The sequence below is a fragment of the Aulostomus chinensis genome, chromosome 18, assembly GCF_037954235.1.
Source record: "Aulostomus chinensis isolate RoL2024-O1b breed Wild chromosome 18, RoL_Achi_v1.0, whole genome shotgun sequence".
Lineage (NCBI taxonomy): Eukaryota > Metazoa > Chordata > Actinopteri > Syngnathiformes > Aulostomidae > Aulostomus > Aulostomus chinensis.
Genome location: NC_141337.1, coordinates 4,510,504 through 4,529,034, shown reverse-complemented (window position 1 = coordinate 4,529,034; position 18,531 = coordinate 4,510,504). Strand labels below are relative to the sequence as shown.

The following is an 18,531-nucleotide window of genomic DNA, read 5'->3' as shown; positions in this document are numbered from 1 at the left end:
TCAAAGTTGTTAGCCATCGGACTCCGTTAGCTGCGAGCTTAATATGCATGACTGGCTCTTTCTGCGTTCTGGAGTCACACAGAAGTAACACTTCTCACACTTTTTGGGTGAAGCAAAGTTTTAATTTGACGCTCGCTTGTGTATTTCTCAAAAATGGCAGCGTGTAAGAAAGGTTTGATGTGACTGTTGGTGCCTCGACGCAGGTAGAGCGGAGTGTATCCGGCCGCGAAGCTGTGAATTGCAAAAATGAAATGACGCTTCTCATAATGCAGCATAAACTGGTTTTATTCTTCCCCCGGAGCATCGTTGAACGGACGTAGCTTCACCGCTCGATTATTCCCAGTTTAAAACAAGCGGCTGAACAGATGCGAGCGAAGTCCTCAGTGATCGGTGCCCTCGTAGCCGTCCGGCAGAGGGTTGGTGTGAGGGTTATGGAACAGAGTGTGGTTTCCATCGCCCCAGGGAAATTTCTGCAGAAGAAAAACATCCTGCTTTACTTCTGTTTCCTCAGTGGATTGGTTCTTTGGATGGATGAGGGCGGGGGTGCAGGGACTCACCTTGGTGCGGATACGCAGGTGAGGATATGGCACAAACTCTGGCAGTTGGTGTGAGTGAGCCTGCATCTTCATGTAGGCGTTGGCCATACAGATGCCCACCCCAGGGAGGGCCAGCACGAAGGACAAGATCTTCCAGGTTTTTGCTGTGGGGAAAAAAAACAATCGTGAACGACTAAAACACAACTGCGACGGCAATGGCGTTCCCGATGTGAGCGATACTTCGCCCATTTGCCCTCTGAAGCAATGATGGAAGAAGTACACGCATGCTCACGTAAAACACAGGTGAAACAGAACACTTGACAAATGTTAAGGATTTAATTCCCAAATATTAGTATTAGTATAAGTATTTGATAATGCGCTTTCTCAAGAGTAAAAAAGTTCAAGTACACATACATGATGTTGGCATTAGGGTTGCGCTTTTCAAGCTTTGACCTCTGAAGTTCAGATTAAAGTGGTGTGAGAGTCCTTGTTGTCCAGCTCTGGTTTTGTCCTCGAAGTTTTTTGTTTGTTTGTTTGTTTGTTTGTTTTTTCATGTTTCACAATATCATCTCTCTTTTTAAAGTGACTGTAACTGATGGCTTCAGATAAATGTACTGGACTTCAAAGTACAGTATTTCCATTGAAATGCAATGGGTGGGGGGGGGGGGGGCAGCGGCGGCGGCAACTACAATGTCCCCTCAAATCCAGATACTCAAATGAAGTGCAGATATCTCAGCATTGTCCTTAGGAAGAGTACTTTAGTAAATTACAATAATAAGAATTATACTTACTTGCTTTTCCCCACTGCTTTCAAGTACTCCAAACAGGTGTCTTGAGCTCACAAAGGCGTATTTTCCCTGCCGCTAATCTTGGTGAATGGTGATCAGATTCACTCGGTTCACCTGCTTTCACAGCAGCTGCAGCACAAGTGCGGTACTTGGTTTGGTTTTAGCTCCATGTGGATTTCTGAGCGCACGGCTGGATCAAGACGGCGTGGATTAAACCGCACGATGCGCTCGAGAGTTTGGAAACGGACTTTTTTCTTTTATTTTTTTTTGTGGGCAGTTTTGATATTGATTGCCTGAGTTAGCTTCGAGCTAAATACACGTGGCCGGCTCTTACTGCATTCTGGAGTCACAAAGAAGTAAATCAGGGGGGTGCTCAGAACATCTGTTTGCGAGTATTTGACAGGCAAAATACACTTTTTTTGGGGGGGGGGGCGGTTGTGTGAAATATTACCTTTATGTCCACCAACTAAACACTCTGATATGTTTCAGTTGTATCCCCTCAACCACACTGACCTCCTCCCTCATGGCTCGAATGTGACGCAGCAGCGAACACCCGCCGAGCGACCAGCGCGCCCGGAGACAGAGACATCTGCACAGGTGGAGACCAAGACAAGAGCTTGCAGGTCCAGGTACTGACACGTTAACAAAGCATGAAGTTGTACCAGAAGAGAAGGTGGTGAGGAGCTTTGAGACCGAAATGATCCGACTTGAACTCTGTTTCCATTTCAAACCAGCTTTCATGAGGACTCAGCATGCTAATAATCAACTGAGGAGAATATTTACTCAACTGTTTGGTTTTGTTTTTTTTAACAGTAATAGCAGTTTTCAGGGACAACAAATCCTAACCTCTACAAATAAACAATAAGAGGGTTGAGACTGGGCCTGCAAGTGTGTATCAAGTGTTGTTGAAACTTTACTCCTTTTAAAAATATAATTAAAAAAGCAAAACTTACTGTTCTTCAGCCAGGCAGTATTTAAAAAGCTTTATTTTCTTTCTTAGCGGGTCTGTTGCTCTTATTTTTTAGTCTCCTCCGTGCTTGTTTGTCCTTCAGTCTGTCCTGAGCTGAACTCGGTGTCAGGCTCCTCCCCGTTTTAATCTGGCCCTGAGCCGAGAAACTTTATATTTGGGTGTAAAGGCGGGCTGATGTGTGACGGAGAGGACGGGGGAGGAAGTCGGTTGCTGCTGATATTCAGCTTTTACTAAGAGAGACCTCATGAGGGGCTGAGGGCTTCAGGTTTTGTTCCTCCCTCAACAAAAGCGGGAACGTTAAGGCGATCCAACGATCCTACAAGAACAATGTTTGAACTTTAATAAATATAACAAGGAGCTGGGGAGAGGCTGCTGCCCCCACGACCCGACCCTGGACAAGCAGAAGAAAATGCATGGATGATGGATGGATGGAACTGTTTCAAATCACAAGAGACGGTAGTTAGAACTACTCTACTGTCTGGGTGCAGTGATTTGACGTTGCACCTTGAAACCTCGACAAAACAAAACATCTTTTGACCACCCAGGAGGAGAGGAGGAGAACTTCTGAACAAACCGAGGTCTTGAACGCGATCCAATCGATTCTGATACGGCTGTGCTAACACTTCCCATTCACTGCCATTCGTTGCACTAAGCTAACAAGCAGCCGGCTGGTCTTTGTGGGTCTCGCCTCCTGACTGCACTGAGGGACGATGGACAATAAATGAAATCCCCAAAACATTGATGTGTTCCTTAAACAAAACATTTGTCTTTTGGAATTAAAAAATATATGTAATATATTTCAATGTCAGGTATATACCTAAGTATACCTGACATTGAAATTTAGTTCCCGATGTCAGCAACATTCAACATTCCTCCAAACATGAGGCGTCTTCTCAGCTGTTTGACTGGAGCCCAGCAGATGGTAACAGTACCACTCCACTAAAAACAGCCCAAAACTCGTTTCTGTAGGTTGTGAAGAATGTGATCAACAGGTGAATTTGCCTCCCGTGCTCAAACAAAGATGATTTCCGAGTACCGGGAAGAAATTCCCGGTACAGTCATGATTAAAACACACGGAGTCACCGTGATTCCAGCCGGCCGCTGAGCAGCCGGCGAACTGAGGTGTTCGTACACGCAGGCTCCATTTTAGATTATTTCAGCATCCTTGAAAGAGATGGTGGTTGCCACTGACGTTTGCTGTTCTATTGAGCTTCATACCGTGGTCTCAAGTACAGTTTTTCTCTCTTTGCCCACAAAAAAAGAAAGAAAGAAGAAAAAAAAAGCTCCATGTCCACTCCATGGCTCTGTGGTATACAAACAAAGAGGCAGTGTACGGCGGCAATAATTCACACTGTTAGTTCTTCCTTTGTGGTCTCCATCTGGTCAGTTTCAGGCTGAAGTGCAAACAGCAGCCCGTTCCAGCAGTGATGTCACGCGAGCAGCCAGTCTGAAAGTCTAACACTTGTGTTATTGTGGGAAAAGATTACGTACCAGTCCGGCTCTGCCTGGACGTCAGGTACACGAAGCTTTGTGCGTGATTCAGGTGTGCTGCTGCTGCTCGAGGTGCCGAGGCCAAGATTGAGGATGGAAGGTTTGTCTGTCCTTCGGCTACACAAAACCTACCCGGCTGCTTTTCACCAAACACGGTGGTGGGGTGTAGCATGGGCCAGGGGGGAACTCATTTTTGGGGAAATTGTTCCTAACTCTGCTGTCCTCTTACTCGCGGGTTGATCAGAACCGTCTGAGTTTTGGTCAGAACCACCTCAGGAACTCGGTGATGGGTTCCTCTGAAGACTGAGTTTTGGCAGCATTACCATGGCGATGTGGACAATTCTGAGACTTCGCCATGAAGCAGCAAACTGTTTTAACTGATATATTTTCTAAACTTCTCAGGTTTTATGAGAGTCCTGACCTGAAAGGCATCTACGAGCTGAATCTAAGTCGTAGCGCCACCAGGTGGTTATAGGAAGTGAACCCATTGGAGCAAACATCGACGTGACACTGCGTTGTCTTGGTAACGTACAGCAACACCATATATAGCAAGTGTGTGTTCTCTAGCACCACCCAGTGGTTACAGGAAGTGATATTTGCACCACAGTGCAGCTGCTCCTTTATGCAAAAATCCAAATATCAGGTTTCATCTCCGTCTCGCTCTACAGAACAGACGCGTGCACACACACACACACACACACACACACACACACACACACACACACACACTCTCACGCACACACTGGAGGTATTTGCTCTCTGGTTGCCCTCTAAATTGGAGTTTTCAAATAGCGGAAAGACGTTTCTAAACATATAAAATTCCATTTTTACATTATAAAGAAAATCTACAAAACATGATAAAGATTTTAAAATATGTAAATCATGACGATAATCATAATAATACACGGCCACGTTCCAGTTTTCTCATATTCCTTTTAAAAACATCTATACTCCCTGAAAACAATCCAGCGGCTCAACTTTTTGTCGAAGCAAACTCTTAAATGAGGCCTTCACCAGTTAAAAATCATCCTGTCAACTGCCCTGAAAATTAAAAAAACAAGTTCAAATGAGTCGACAGTCCAATGTCCTCGGACAACCTGAAGCCCAGTCCTTGTGTGGACGGCCCTTCGTGCCAGGAGAGAGACAGCTGTGGATTGTGTTGCAGTGCAGTAAGTGTGTGTGATGTTGACAGGAGTGAGACAGCCTGTCCTGCCTTTGCCTTGTTAATCTCTCTTCTCTCTCTTGCCTGCATGTGAAGGCGGGTAGACGAGAGGGCCAACTCTCACGCGTCTGGCATGTGACACACATTTTCACGCTGCCCAAACAGTTCTCACACCGAAACACCGCATCAGACATGAGCCGGTCAACGTGTGACGTCGCTCTCTGATGGAGCGGCTACTTAAAGCCACCGCTCAGCCGGTGCTTCAGCTCTCCTGATCGTTAGCAGCTAGCAGACATTTGTGCAGCACCGGCACGGCTCCTGTTTGACCTCTGACCTCACGGAGGTGGTTCGCCGTTAATAATAATAACACATATTATTTGTTGGTGCCTTTCTGAGCACTTAAGGACACCTTACAATAAAAGATGGGGAAAAAATACAAATAATACAACGTCAAAAATAATAAATAAAATACAAGACAGAAAATTAAGCGGGAGTCTAAACAGATGAGTTTTGAGCTGTGATCTGAATTGTTTCTCCAAATTTAGAGGAACTCAAGGATAAACTGAAAGGATTGAGGTGGTTAAAGGTCAAAGGTCACTGCGACAGGCACACGTCGCGTGAGAGAACGAACAGTTATAATTATGATAACAACGATGTGGTGACCCGTCCAGGGTGAACCTCGCCTCTCGCCCAATGTCAGCTGGGATAGGCTCCAGCCGCCCCCCCCCCCCCCCCCCCAAGACCCTTGATGGATGAAATGGGTCAACAAAAAGAAAATAAACCGAAGAAAAAGCAGATTAAATTAAAGTAAAAACAAGAATAACAATGTAATATACGCCTGAAAAATCATGTTTCTGTTTTCACAAAGCAAGCTAGCATGCTAACTAATCAGGTACAGTTGCTAAAACAGTAATACTGACGTAAAAACCACATATTTTCACTCCTTGGACCTCTGTTGCAGTCTGACAGGCCATTATTCTTGTCCTCCATCATCATGTCTGACCTGCTCAGCCAGATGCAGGTTGAGCTGAACCACCTGTGGGGAGACGGGGGCCAGCACCGTTGCTCTGTGGGTCATTGTGTTCCTCCAACAATTTGGATATTATTTGGATACGCTATACCGAGCCGAACACTAATATTAAGTTCCCCGGCGGTGGTAAACAGTATCTGAGCAGTCTGGAAGAACCACCTGCAAACACTTGAGTCTCTCAGCAAAGACAGAAAAATATGTCAAATAATCCTGGATTAGATTTATTCTGAGGTTGTATTTGGGTGAGAGTTCTACCAGGGTGAAGTTGGTGAAATGAGTTTGTGGGAGTTCATGAAGCTAATAAGCTCTGCTGAGGTAATACCACTGAGTTTATGTATGTATTTGTTTGTCTTAGGGGCAGGGTGGCTCAGCGCGGACTCAGTCTAGGTGAACTGGTACTTAGATCGCCTGCGTAAAGGACAAATGGCGTAGTTAACTGATATATTTGCACTCCTGATCTGTTTACAGGTGAATTATGAAGTTGATGTCACAACATTCAGGTGCTTTTATTTATCTGCCTATTTATTTTCGCTGTTTAGCTCAGATTTTGAAACCTGATGGTGTGTTCCACAGAACCAGAGGTCATCCATAGAAACTTTCTGGAGTTGGGAGGAGTGGAGACCAGACCAGGTGACTGGAGGAGCCATGTGTCCATCACAGGTGAGCTCAGACCAATCAGATCAATAAAGTGAGGCGGAAACTGGTCGCTAGAAGTGCACGTGCGCGCGCACACACACACACACACTAGAAACATCTGTAACTTGTCTAACTTGTAACACTGAGTGACAAAGCAGCATGGGCGCTGCTTCCATCCTCCAGAGAACCTCTACCTCTGATTGCTCCTGTCGAGCAGGTCGGCGCGCTACATGGCAGCCTGCACCGTCAGGCAGGCTTTGGCTGCAACGCTATCCTGACTCAAAGAATTCCCCATAGGAATATTAGCGTTGTGAAAGAACACATAAGGACACCACATAAGCACACAGAATGTACATTGGGGCGTACATTGTTTCTAATATGACCATCCGCCATGAAACGACCATCCAGATGTGCGTGCAGACTCGGCCGCCCCTGTTTTTCCTTGCTGGATTAACGAGCCTGCACCGCCTCTGACAGCCACCAGCTCCTGTTTTCAAGCTTTGACATGTCACCTTGAGTTTCTGAAACACCTTATGGATCAGAATGTCCTTTTTTCTCCTTCTTCTTCTTCTTCTTCTCCTTCTTCTTCTTCTTCTTCTTCTTTTTCTTCCAAACACTCAGACGGATAAATGTTTAAAGGTGAATCACGGGTTCATGAGTCAGACGGGGGTTCTGCTATTGTCTTATGCTCAATACCACCAGGGAAGACGACGCGGTGGTCTGCACATGTGACTTCAGTTTTCCCCCGGTAAAAGCAGCAGAACCATTTTATTGGGACGTTTGCATTGAGTGCTGCCGTGCCTGAGGTTAAGACATAAACATTCCATGATAAAATGGCCGCTACACAAGGGACCTCCCGCGCTATAGAATGTGAAGAGGATCTTTGACGGGTTAATGCTTCTTGTACACAGTCTCAACAGAAAATAACGGGGAGCTTGTGATACTCAAAACTATGGAAACTCCTGGAAATGACATGTTAATTGAAGTGAAGGAGTGTTGGTTTGATTACAGGAACACACATCATTTATCGCCGCGTGATTTTTTCCACTTCACATGATGTCATGTTTATTTTTCTTATTTCCAAATCTTCCTTCACCAGGACACATTCTGTCAGCTCTTTGCCCCGTCTTGTTTTTGGGATGTGTCATGCTTGCTCCATGACTAAAACCCAGGAAAAACAAGTCTGTTGTTAACGCAGTTCAGCTGAGTTCGGCACACCTGCCGTTCAGAGCCGCTGCTGTTACTTCATTCACTCTGACGAGGACAAAAATCAAGCCTGCTGTATGTGTTTCTGTGTCCTTTGCTTAACATTGCAGTGGCTGGAAACCCCTTCACACCAGGAGTTTCCTTTCTGGCTCTCAGAGTTTTTTTGTGTGAGTTTACTAATCTCATATCCCAGATTTGTGCCTTGTCCAATTACTCACAGAGTAAATAAATGTGGCTGCGCCGCAACGCGATGATGGAGCTGGGTGGCAAATGGAGAGCACAGGAGGGAGGAGAGTCCTGCTTCACCCAGGATGAACTTTTAGAGATTTAATTTGTGAATGGAGTCAACAGAACTGGAAAAAAAAAAAAGACACCTAAACAGTGACAATGATTAAAACTGGTGTCGCGTCGGGACGTTCGCTTCCTCAGAAGGAAGGAGCGATGAATAAATGAGGATTTACTGTGGTTGTTGTCAGGAGGCTTCTCAGCCTGCACCGGGTGACCAGAAGAGGCTTGAACCGGGGACCGTCTGACTTGCACCCGCCGCCGCCGCCGCCCTGTCTCCTTACGTCACGTGAATGTGAGCAGACACCTCGTAGGTCAGGTAAATGCGTTCGTGTAGAAGCGAACAGGGTGCTGAGGCATTGTGGGTATTCTGGTGTCAAAAATTCAGTTATCAAGAGGAAATGCGGAGCGTTTGTGTACTTGAACTTGAGGACTTTTTTCAAAGATTGATCGCCACTCAAGTGGGAAGTTAATGTTTAAAAATGATCTATTTGCTATTCAAGTCCAGGTCCAACACGAGGACTGATTGGAAAAGAAATCCCTTTTTTGAGAAAAAATTCAAAAATTGCCATAATAGAACTACTCAGTGATGGAAAACGTTCTTTTTTCATGGACATTGGAGATTTGCGTGGTGGATGTTTTTCCCGTTGGTGATTTACAATTCTGTTTAAAATAAAGAAATGTTTTAATATGGGCACGATATTTGACAAATCGAAACGTTGTGACGACGCCGCTGAGCAACTCTTGGACCGACGGAGTGAGCAAGTTTGATAAAGACAGACTTCAAAACTGCCGCCGGCTCAAATCGCATGAACGTTTTCATTTGTCGGGGGTCACATTTTGGTGTGCGGTGCAAAACTGTTGCGTGTACGCATTCAAAAAAATGTTTAAATTGAGAAATATTTGCATATTTTGATTTTTTTTTTCTAACTTTCTGCACGGAATTCACATCACATGAAATATCCATAAATGTTTATAGATAATAGCATTCGTAAAAAATGCTTTCTCTCGCAACAGCACAAAATAAGCAGTACATTTCTACGCTGTGTGTTTGTGTGTGTGTGTGTGTGTGTGTGTGTGTGTGTGTGTGTGTGTGTTTGTGTGTGTGTGTGTGGAAACAGGTCATAATAGGCCCCCTGATGTCGTCCAGTCAGACCTGTGTGTGTGCAGGGGGCCGGACTGGTCAGTGGGAGTGTGTCAGAGAGAAACCATATATAAGACATCAGATGTCGGTGTTCTTCAAACGTCCATCCGTCTCCTCGTTCCTCCCTCCATCTTCTCTCTGTTGGTGCTGCTCCGTTTTTTTTTTTTTGTTCCCTTCACGGTCTCCTCCATCATGTTGGTCCGAGCCCTCCTCCAGACCTCGCTGCTTCTCTGGCTGACTCAGCAAACTCTGCAAGGCGGTAAGAAAAAAAAAAGAACCATGAAAACCCATAACTTTGTTTCAATGAATTTGAAATAATGTATATATTTTTTAATAATTCACATCAATTTTTCTTCTTCAGTTTTCATCCTGTCTTTAAGGTCACTGATCTTGTCGATCCCCCAACAGCCTCCTCGGCTCTTGTGCAGATGACAAATGTTGTGTTGAATGTCAAAGATGTCATGTGACTGCTGGCATCAGCAATTTACATCTTTAAAGTTTTATTCACCTTTCACTTTATTCCCCTTGTTTATTGCTCGAAAGAAATGCAGTCGTCATTCTACGACGACAAGGTTGCAATTTGAAAATTTGCCCAAATTTTGTTGCGATATTATTAAGATTTAACAAAAAAAAAAAAAAAAAAAAGTTTCAAATACAATAAAGATTTTTAGCACTGGGATTGTAAATCCCTTCTCAAGATGAGCAGTTTTGATCTTTGAATTGGTGTCAATGACCTGTCAGTATATTTACCTCAGGCGATGATGTGAAATAAATGTCATCATCAGATTAAAAAGATGGCGTTGCAATGACATCTCGATTTGCTACAAATCCGTTGCAAAAATCGTACAGCGGTGACAAAATGGTTTTTAACTTTGAAAGTACCGAGCGGCGGAATGTCTTCTCTGGGATTTTGTACATAGGTCAGTCGTCACTGGGCGTTTACATCCAACCAAAGCGGCCAAGTTGAACAGTGGAAGCGCTGATGTGTCGTCAGTGACTCACTCCCACCCTCTTGTTAAATATCACGCCGGTGAGATTGAGGGGAAAAGAGGGAGAAAAAAAGCGCCGGCCGGGTCGGGGGTTCTGACGGCAGAGATCCCGCCAAGTCAACGCGCGTTAACAAGATCCGCATTCTTTGATTCAAAGGATGCGGTGAGAAGGTGGCAAAGGCGAGCCAAATCTGACGACCAATAGCGAGAGGAACGCAGAGTCGCTCTGATCCACCTCACCTTCCGTTTCCATCAATAGGGGCCTGTTCCACTGTCGCACTCTTAGATGGCAGCGACGTAAATCACTCTGGTGACGTTTGTTTGAAATGAATCCTCGCTGGCATCAATCCCTCACTCAGGCTGGTGTGTGAAAATAAAGTCATAATCACGCTCTTGTTGGACATCGGGCACCACGTCAGTTGGAGGCCAGGTTCAAACAGCCGGCGCGGCTTCACCAGCAACACATTTCTTCCCTTTTCGATAACTCTGAGGAGCGAACTTACGTGTCATTTTTGTTCTCAAAAACTTTCCAGGGGTTCAACCTCAGAGTGTGTCCTGGGGGAGAGTGATGCCGGCCAGAGGTACTGGAGGTGGACGTCACTGTCCTTGATGCATGCATTCATCTGTTTAAATGTCTTTCTTGTGACGTTGAATGTCCTCAGCCTGTCTCTCTTCTTCTCTTTTAAGGCGTCGGCATCGGAACAAAACCCGGAGGTCAGTGAGTTCCTTCACGTGCAGTGATTACAGTTCCGGCAGTGACGTGCCGTGACTGTCAGACTCAGAGTTGAGGTCATTTGATGGTGTAGCGAAAGAATAAAATCACAAAGCGGTTTTCCATTTTCGCCCTCACTGAGAGATGTAACACATATTTACATACGTGACATATATATGCATAGATGTGTGTCACCGTATGATCAGAGACAGAGCGATGTGCTGCAGTACACCACAACACCACGTGATATGAAATCATGTGATTACATGTACAATACTTAATGTGCACCAATTGTTTTTCACAGTTGCGGGGGCCCTTGGAGCTGTAGCAAACCGATACGGCACCAAAGCAATGAAGACCGGAAGTAAGTTTGACCCCACCACGATTTTAAAATAAAGCATCCGACCTTTCGTTAAAGAATCGGACGATGAAAGTCTGCGCTTGCCTCTTGTTTTCAGTTGGACGCTACCCAGGCGCTCATCTCGGTGTTGGTAAGCTGACACTTTTATGCGTGCACACAAACACAGCTGACAGAAGTGTTTTAAGGTCATGTGTTGATCGCAATCATAATAATAATAACAGCAATAGCAACACTACTACCACTACTACTACTACTACTACTACTACTACTACTAATAATAATGGAATACGACAGAATATACATTTATACCAGGGTTGCCCAAAGTGGGGCCAAGGGGCCAAAATTTGGTCTGCTAGGTGTAAAAAAAATTAAATAAAACATATATATTAATCATTCCCCTAATAGAAACATTAATAACAATCGTAAAATATCAAACTAAACTGAAATTACCATTGCCTGTGTTCATAATTTTTTGTCAAAGGAAGTCACTTTGAGTAAAATGAGGTGGGAATGAAACAGCAGCGAAAGCGGAGACCAGGCCAGACACGTGTTTTGTCCACCTCTTACGCTGAGTTTCGGTTCCGCCGATGGAAAAAAAAACCTTGGGGCAGCCGTGACAACATGTGTGCAACTGATGTGTAAACCTGTGTTTTGATGAGTGGGTGCAGAGCACCTGGATGAACATTCCTCTGTTCAACTGTTAAACGTTCTCTTATGGTTTCAGGGGGTTACAGATCTCTGGGGTTGGGGGCCGGAGCGGGCCTGAAGCCCGGTGGCTATGGAAACCCAGGATACGGTGCGTCGTTACACCCACCTGTAATACCCTCACAAATATGTAATTGTTCCTGTCTCCCCTTGCCTGCTGTATAAAAAAAATACGTGATTGATATTTCTGATGTTTTGTGTCTGCAGGCGCCAATCATGGTGCGGGAATGCCGTTGAGGACTGGACTCACCAACGCACTTGGACTGGGTTTGGGCCACGCAGGGAAACGTGGTGAGGCTAACGAGTGACACAACGATCATCTTGGAAAGATTAATATCTTATCACGCATGGGGAAAAAAAAATTGTGAAATTCTGGGAGAGCCGCGGTGTTGAGTCATTTTCCACACGTTCAAGTTAGCGGATGGTTAACTGGGCCTAGCTGCAGGAGCGCGGCCTCGTCGGAGCTCGCTCAGTCGTGCGGAAATGTTGCCACGGGTACAAATGACATACAGAAAGATTTACCTGGGGACTGAATGTTAAAACTGGTTTGGCGAGTGGCACGGGGAAGCGCGGGTCGCTACCCAGCAGCAAAATAAGCAGTGTTCAACAAGGCAGATTTATTGTTTCTAGTTTATAAAACTAAGCAGATCTGGCAGTGTTTTACCACAGTACTTCCTTGAAGTTTACTACACAACAAGCCGGCGCTTTCTAGGGAGGCGAAGACTGCAGGGAGGCCGAGTTCTGCCAGTTGAGGCTCTAAATGACCTGCCGCCCCCTTCCCTTTGACCAATCCTGTGACGGCAATCAGGTAGATTGGCAGCGGCGTGAGCCAATGAATGAGCGCCACCTGCTCACAATCACTCAGGGACAGAGGTGCCGAAAATCACTCGAAGTGAAAATGAGAAATGATGACGATGATGCAAATCTAATCTGTGTGTTTTTGTGACTTTACAGTTTATGGAGGCTCCCTGCCAGGTAAATATTCCTGCATAGGTTCCTGACAATGTTGACCCCCCCCCAGAGGAAACAATGAATTATCCCCTGCTGCTGGTTTGTTGGGGAAAATCTTATCCAGGTGGTACCCCGTCATTGCCTGTGAACGTAATATGGATGGATGAGAAAGAGTGAGAACCCCGCTCCCCCCCCCCAGGAGGGACGTGATGACATCAGCCTTGTCTGATGTAAAGATGCTTTTCCATGTCTTTGAACGCAACTCTCTGTTTTCTTGCCAGGCTACGGGGCCCTCGGTGGTATAGGCTATCCTGGAGCCCAGCAAGGTTAGTGATGAATCGTGTCTCATCGCTTCTGTTGTCACCCGTGATTGACGTCATCTCGCTGATGCCAGCGGCCGTTTATTACACCAAATGGAACCTGATTTTCAACCCCCTGAGGTGGATGGACCAGTCCAGTAAAACCTCCTTTTCTTTCCCGTACCTGATCTTCTCCTTCTCTCTGACGCTGCGTTCCATCACGCGTAACCTGCGGCGTGTTATTCCGTCACGTTCATGCGATAGAAAACCAATGCATCTTTCATAAAAAGAGACTTGACGGGAGGTGGATCTCAAGCGTAGCCGGCGTTGCATCGAGCGGCGCTGTACTTCGGCACATTATGTAGCTAATTCAGTCCCTTTTATTAAAAAAGGTGAAATAAATCGCATTGAATAGAAATGCCTAACCCTAACATGTCAAAATGTCGCAATGTTACTGCATAGATTAGACTTGTGGCAGTACTCTGTTACACTTGATTAGAACAGTGTTGGATAGAAGACACAAAAATGAGTAAAGCATGTTATTTAGATGTAACAGTTATTGGGCGCGTTACCTCCGTTAGGTTCTCTTCTGCCTCTAGCAGCAGAGGAGCAGCAGAAGTCGGTGAACATTGATCCATGCGCTCTCATTGCTTTGGCCGAGGTGTTTGTTTTTTTGTTTTTTGTTTTTTGATCAGGAGCAAAGGAATCAAAATTTGATGCGACCACTGTTCTGTTGTCCCCGCTTTCTGTTGTGTTTGTCTATAACCTCTATCTACATTTGATGCTGTTTTTAATGTGCGTGCATATTGATGATGTTCTGTCGTTCAAAACCAGAAATTAACTGCTGCGCCTTGTGAGCACTTTGAGGATTTATTTTTTTCTTGTTGGTTTTGAACTGTTCTGCAAAGACCACTTCCTCTGTTGAAATCTCTCTGGTGTTATCCTCAGCTCAGATTTTTGTTTGTGGGTTAGCAGCTCATGTCTAACCGTCGATCAGGCTTTTATCTGCGCTACAAGTTGCACGTCTCAGTTTGCCGGAGTCGAAGGGGAGCTTGTGGTCGGGTGTGCAGATGATAGACTTGAGGAAATGGAGCGGGAGGCTTCATCTTCAGGGATCTGATAAGAGACGCCAATGCAGAAGCGCCCAAGAACGACATTCTTCCTAATGGCCAGCAGGGGGCAACGCCACTAGCTGCAAAGGGGAAGTCTTGGTTGTTTAAGTCTTCCTCCTTCTATGATGTTGTTGTTGTTGTTTTTAAAGATGTGGTTCAATTCAAGGTGAAATAAATGACGCAGCAGCGTTTGTCAACCCTTGCGATCGACGTGTTGTCGCCGCAGCGACCCGTCTGTTGGTCAGTCAAACATCTGCTTCCCCTCTCGGCCAAGTGTGGTCACATCCACTTAGACGGGTGCAGATGAGTGGGCTCCTGTTGTGACAGTGCTTCATCTGTGTCATGTACGCATTAGCGACTTCAGTATAAGCAGATTTATGTGATTGTCTGGTCATTGTGAAAGCTGCCCCACGCAGCTTGGTACCTGCAATCTTCTGTGAATGATTTGTCTTAAAAAAAAAAAAAAAAAAAGTAAATAATGCAAACTTGTTGTCATGGTAGTGGGCCATGACCTATTTCTTATTTTTCCGGTCACAATTGTTAAACCTGTTTGTTGAATTTCATGTCAGCCTGCTTGCAGATATCTACCTTTTTCTTTTTTGTTTTCTGCTGTAGTTCGTGTCTGAACTCATCTCATCAGTGTTTTTTTCAAGCGGTATCTTTACACGCCGTGATGCCTGCGTCAGGTGGTGTGTTGTTCCTGACAGCGGTATCTTGTTGCTGTGTTGTTTTTCATTCTCCTTGTGTTGCTTTAGTTGTGTGTTGCCTCTGTGTGGAATTATGGTGATGATTTTGTGCTTTCAAAGCGGGGCTAATTTCTTGCCATCATGGATTTTCTGTCATTTGAGTCCAGTCTTGACGTTCTCCTCCGTTCCCTCCAAGTGTGATGTGCTGTCTTGCGTTTGATGCTCTGATGCACACATCAAATATTTTAGCAACTTGTCTTGAATTATACATCTTTGCTGCTGGTCACCAGTGTGCTGCTGACACACTTTTTGCCACCAAGAAAGGCATGATGATATTTCCCCGCCAGGTGCAGCACATGTGGGAGGCTTGGTGACTACTACAGTGGGCTGAGCGCTTCAGGATTTGAAGAGAACGAAGAGCAGAGAACATAGTCGTTTACTGGGAGACAGAACTCATGGACCTGAAATTCCCAGTGTGAGGGGACACAGCATGCGTGGCCCCACACCTGGTGTTAGACCTTTTGGAATAGAAGTCAAAAACTTATATCCGACACTCGAGCAACGCAGTCTTGGTTTGACCGTTTCACCAGCAGGAAAAGGAAAAACATACGAGTCTAAATTATTAAAAGGGAAGAGCACTGACGGCCATGGAGCCCCACTGGCGACTGGAGGCGCAAGACGGGATCTGCCTGTTGATGAAGATGGCGTAAGAAACCCAGGCCTTCCTTCCTCTCAAGTACACAATGCCAGAGACTATGATTCGTCTATTCAGCAAAGTCAGAAAGCCCAAAACTGTGGGTCCTATCACGATCCCTCACACGGACCCGGTGTCCACAACCATGAGGGTTTGGAGGCAGAGAGGACTCAACGTTTGGTGCCTCATGTTGACCGCAAACATCTTGGCCACGCAACGCCCCTAACATATCGACTTCTACAGGGTCAAAGACCGCAAATGCATTTATCTGATGTAGAGGAGAGACTGGGCATCAAAGCCAAAGACCCAAATGAACTTAAAACCCACGGGGCTGTCCAAAACTATAATCAAACACAAGCAGCACGGAGCAGCATACTGCTGATCCCAGGTGCAGGGTTAGGCATTCCCTCAGCAGGAGCGCAGGAAGTTGAAAGCTTGAATGCTGATGGTCAGGAAGCAAAACCCCCACTCCAACATAAGCCAAAGGCTCTCAGTATCTCCCAGCAGTCTGGCAGCAATGACCAGGCTACAGGTCAGAGCAAAGCTTTGTCTTTTTCTTCATGTTCATGTCGTTTTACATTGAAGGTTCCCGGGGCTCATTCTCATGGTCCAGTCTTGACATCCATGCAAAATTTTCCTCCTAAAGTCCTCCTTCCATCCGTTGGGTAACTTTTCGCCTTGTTTAGTAATGTTGTCTTGGTTTGGTCTTCATTGTCTTTGCAAAATGGTGTTTTCATTTGGACTTGTGATGAATTATTCCTCATTTACTGCGCGGCGAAGGAACCATTTTCCTCGATTGTATTCTGTGCAAATCATCCATGCGTTTGCTTTCGTTGTTTGATAGCTTTTGGCTGGTTGGCCAAACAATTTTGGCTGAAGTAATCCAGAAATATCAAGCTTTCTAAGGGTCACTCTGGCTCTTTTATACATCAAAGCCTTGAGCTCTCAGCTGAAGACCTAAAAACAAAACAAAAAAAACAACAAGATTTTGGGAGTTTGAAGTTAGAAAGAAGCTCTTATAGTCCTGCAACCAGCTTTTCACCTCTGCAAGATCCTGGGAGCCTGATTTTATAACAAGAGGTATACCAGTCAAATCTTGGGGAAAAAGGGAGGGGGGGATTAAAAGTTTGGTCGCTCCAACCCAAAATTAGATTAAAAACGTATTTTCCCCTCCACTGGTGATCCGTGTTCTATGCATGTGCAAGTTTTGCCATGCAGCATCTGTCCATCTGCCCCGCACCGATGTTTGTGTTCCAAACAGATTGAACAACTCGTCCATCAGGTTGGGTGGGAGAGCAGGAGGTGGTGGTGGTGGTGGTGGTGGTGGTGGATTTTAGTCACGCGATCTGCTTATTCCGAGTGCATCTGCACCTTTTTTTTACTGCTTTTAAACCCGGACGGTGCAGTTGTGTAAGTGCAGTGTTTTTGGATGTGTTTTCCGTCGGTTTAGCCGAGGATTGGCTGTTGTTGGATCGTTGTGCCACGCAACCATCACTTTTAGCCTTGCCAAATTCCCTGTGGAGCAGACGATGTCGAGTTCTAGCAGATAAACGCTGGTGTGACGGGGTTCGAATCGATGGCTGCTCTGTGTTGAAGCCGTGGTGCTGTCCACGGTACTGAAGCAGCTGACTGATTTGTGACGGTGCGGTGAATGTGACATTAAGTATGCGTAGTTCTGGAAGAGCAGAGAGATTATGATGCCTCTTGAGTTCTAGCAGTGTTCATTTCGATCTTGGTCTTTCAATTTTGTCTCTGCGACGAGATGTTTTCGGGCTTTTAGTCGCCTGAGCAGTAGAGCAAGTGGTCAGTCGCTAGCAGCCATATTTTATTTTGATCATGAAAACGACTTAATTTGGAGGGAGGTGACATCCCCCGGCTGATCATAGACTTCAACTTAATTTTCCACTCTGATCTGCCCAAATGTTTCCGTCGATCTTCATTGTCTGTGTTTCCTTTCCCTCCGCAGGATACATTGGTGGAGCAGGAAACTATCTGGGAGCAAACTTGGGCCCTGGGGGTTATGGACCAGGTAACAGCGGGCACTCACAGTATCGTCATCCGTCCTCGTTAGCATGAGGAGATGCTGATGTAGCTTTACACCACCTGTGGTTAAAGGATTTCCATGCGCTACCCACAGGTTTGGGACAGGGAGCATATTTGGGTGGAGCTGCCGGCAAACTTGGGGGTGAGCATGCACATTTTGGCTTTTGATTGAGGAAGTATGCACTGTTTTCTTTTCTACTTTTGAACTACGTGCTAACCGCTAAATCAAACTCTGTCAAATAAATCCCAGCAGCTGCTCTTGGGCAAGGCGGTTATCCACAAGGTGTAGCAGGGATGCCAAATGGTGAGGCTGTGAAATAATTCCTCTCTTTGCTTCTTCGTTAGTGGTTGCCGTGGCAATACTACCCGCTTAGATGCAATCGATGACTCTGCAGGGGAACTGGAGATGAACAAATGGTGGTGGTGGTGGCGGGGGGGGGGGGGGGGGGGAGCAAACACATCTGTTCAAAGAGCTGCCGACATGCACATGCTTCCAGACATACCTCAGTCAGACGTCTGCATACGTTTTCCACACGTGTGGACTGGAAGAAGAAGAGCTCCTTTGTTTTTTCTGTTTATCTAGACAAGAAAAAGTGACAAAAAATGTAAATGTTATGTTTGACTGCCTAATAAGGACCAAAGTAAACAAAGGAGCTCTGTTGAAACGTATGCAAACCCCCTGACTGAGGTATGTCTGGAAGCACGCGCATGTCCACGGTCTGCAGCTGCAC

General features: G+C 45.6%; 2 protein-coding genes across 3 annotated transcripts in view; one reads left to right on the top strand and one right to left on the bottom strand.

The window, feature by feature from the left end:
- Positions 1-151: 151 nt before the first annotated feature.
- On the bottom strand, positions 152-2,429 carry cox6a2 (cytochrome c oxidase subunit 6A2). The gene is made up of 4 exons (XM_086184539.1): positions 2,278-2,429; positions 1,838-1,913; positions 558-700; positions 152-470 (listed from the first exon to the last, which is right to left on the bottom strand). Exons 2-4 carry the CDS (start codon positions 1,911-1,913, stop codon positions 381-383), a joined length of 309 nt encoding a protein of 102 aa, XP_086040665.1. The 5' UTR covers positions 2,278-2,429; the 3' UTR covers positions 152-380.
- The window catches only part of LOC147244749 (uncharacterized), a 23,562-nt gene continuing 6,877 nt past the window's right edge, over positions 1,847-18,531 (top strand). Inside the window, exons 1-15 of one of the 2 annotated variants that reach the window (XM_086184531.1) lie at positions 1,847-1,953; positions 6,551-6,637; positions 8,296-8,423; positions 9,226-9,507; positions 10,771-10,818; positions 10,925-10,951; positions 11,254-11,313; positions 11,408-11,440; positions 12,035-12,106; positions 12,223-12,306; positions 12,970-12,990; positions 13,248-13,292; positions 17,724-17,786; positions 17,895-17,942; positions 18,051-18,104. In XM_086184531.1, coding sequence (XP_086040657.1) covers positions 9,441-9,507; positions 10,771-10,818; positions 10,925-10,951; positions 11,254-11,313; positions 11,408-11,440; positions 12,035-12,106; positions 12,223-12,306; positions 12,970-12,990; positions 13,248-13,292; positions 17,724-17,786; positions 17,895-17,942; positions 18,051-18,104 — 622 coding nt within the window. In that variant the 5' untranslated portion in view covers positions 1,847-1,953; positions 6,551-6,637; positions 8,296-8,423; positions 9,226-9,440. Of the gene's footprint in view, positions 1,954-6,550; positions 6,638-8,295; positions 8,424-8,831; positions 9,508-10,770; positions 10,819-10,924; positions 10,952-11,253; positions 11,314-11,407; positions 11,441-12,034; positions 12,107-12,222; positions 12,307-12,969; positions 12,991-13,247; positions 13,293-17,723; positions 17,787-17,894; positions 17,943-18,050; positions 18,105-18,531 lie in introns of those variants that run through there. The other variant, XM_086184530.1, reaches the window with a different exon arrangement.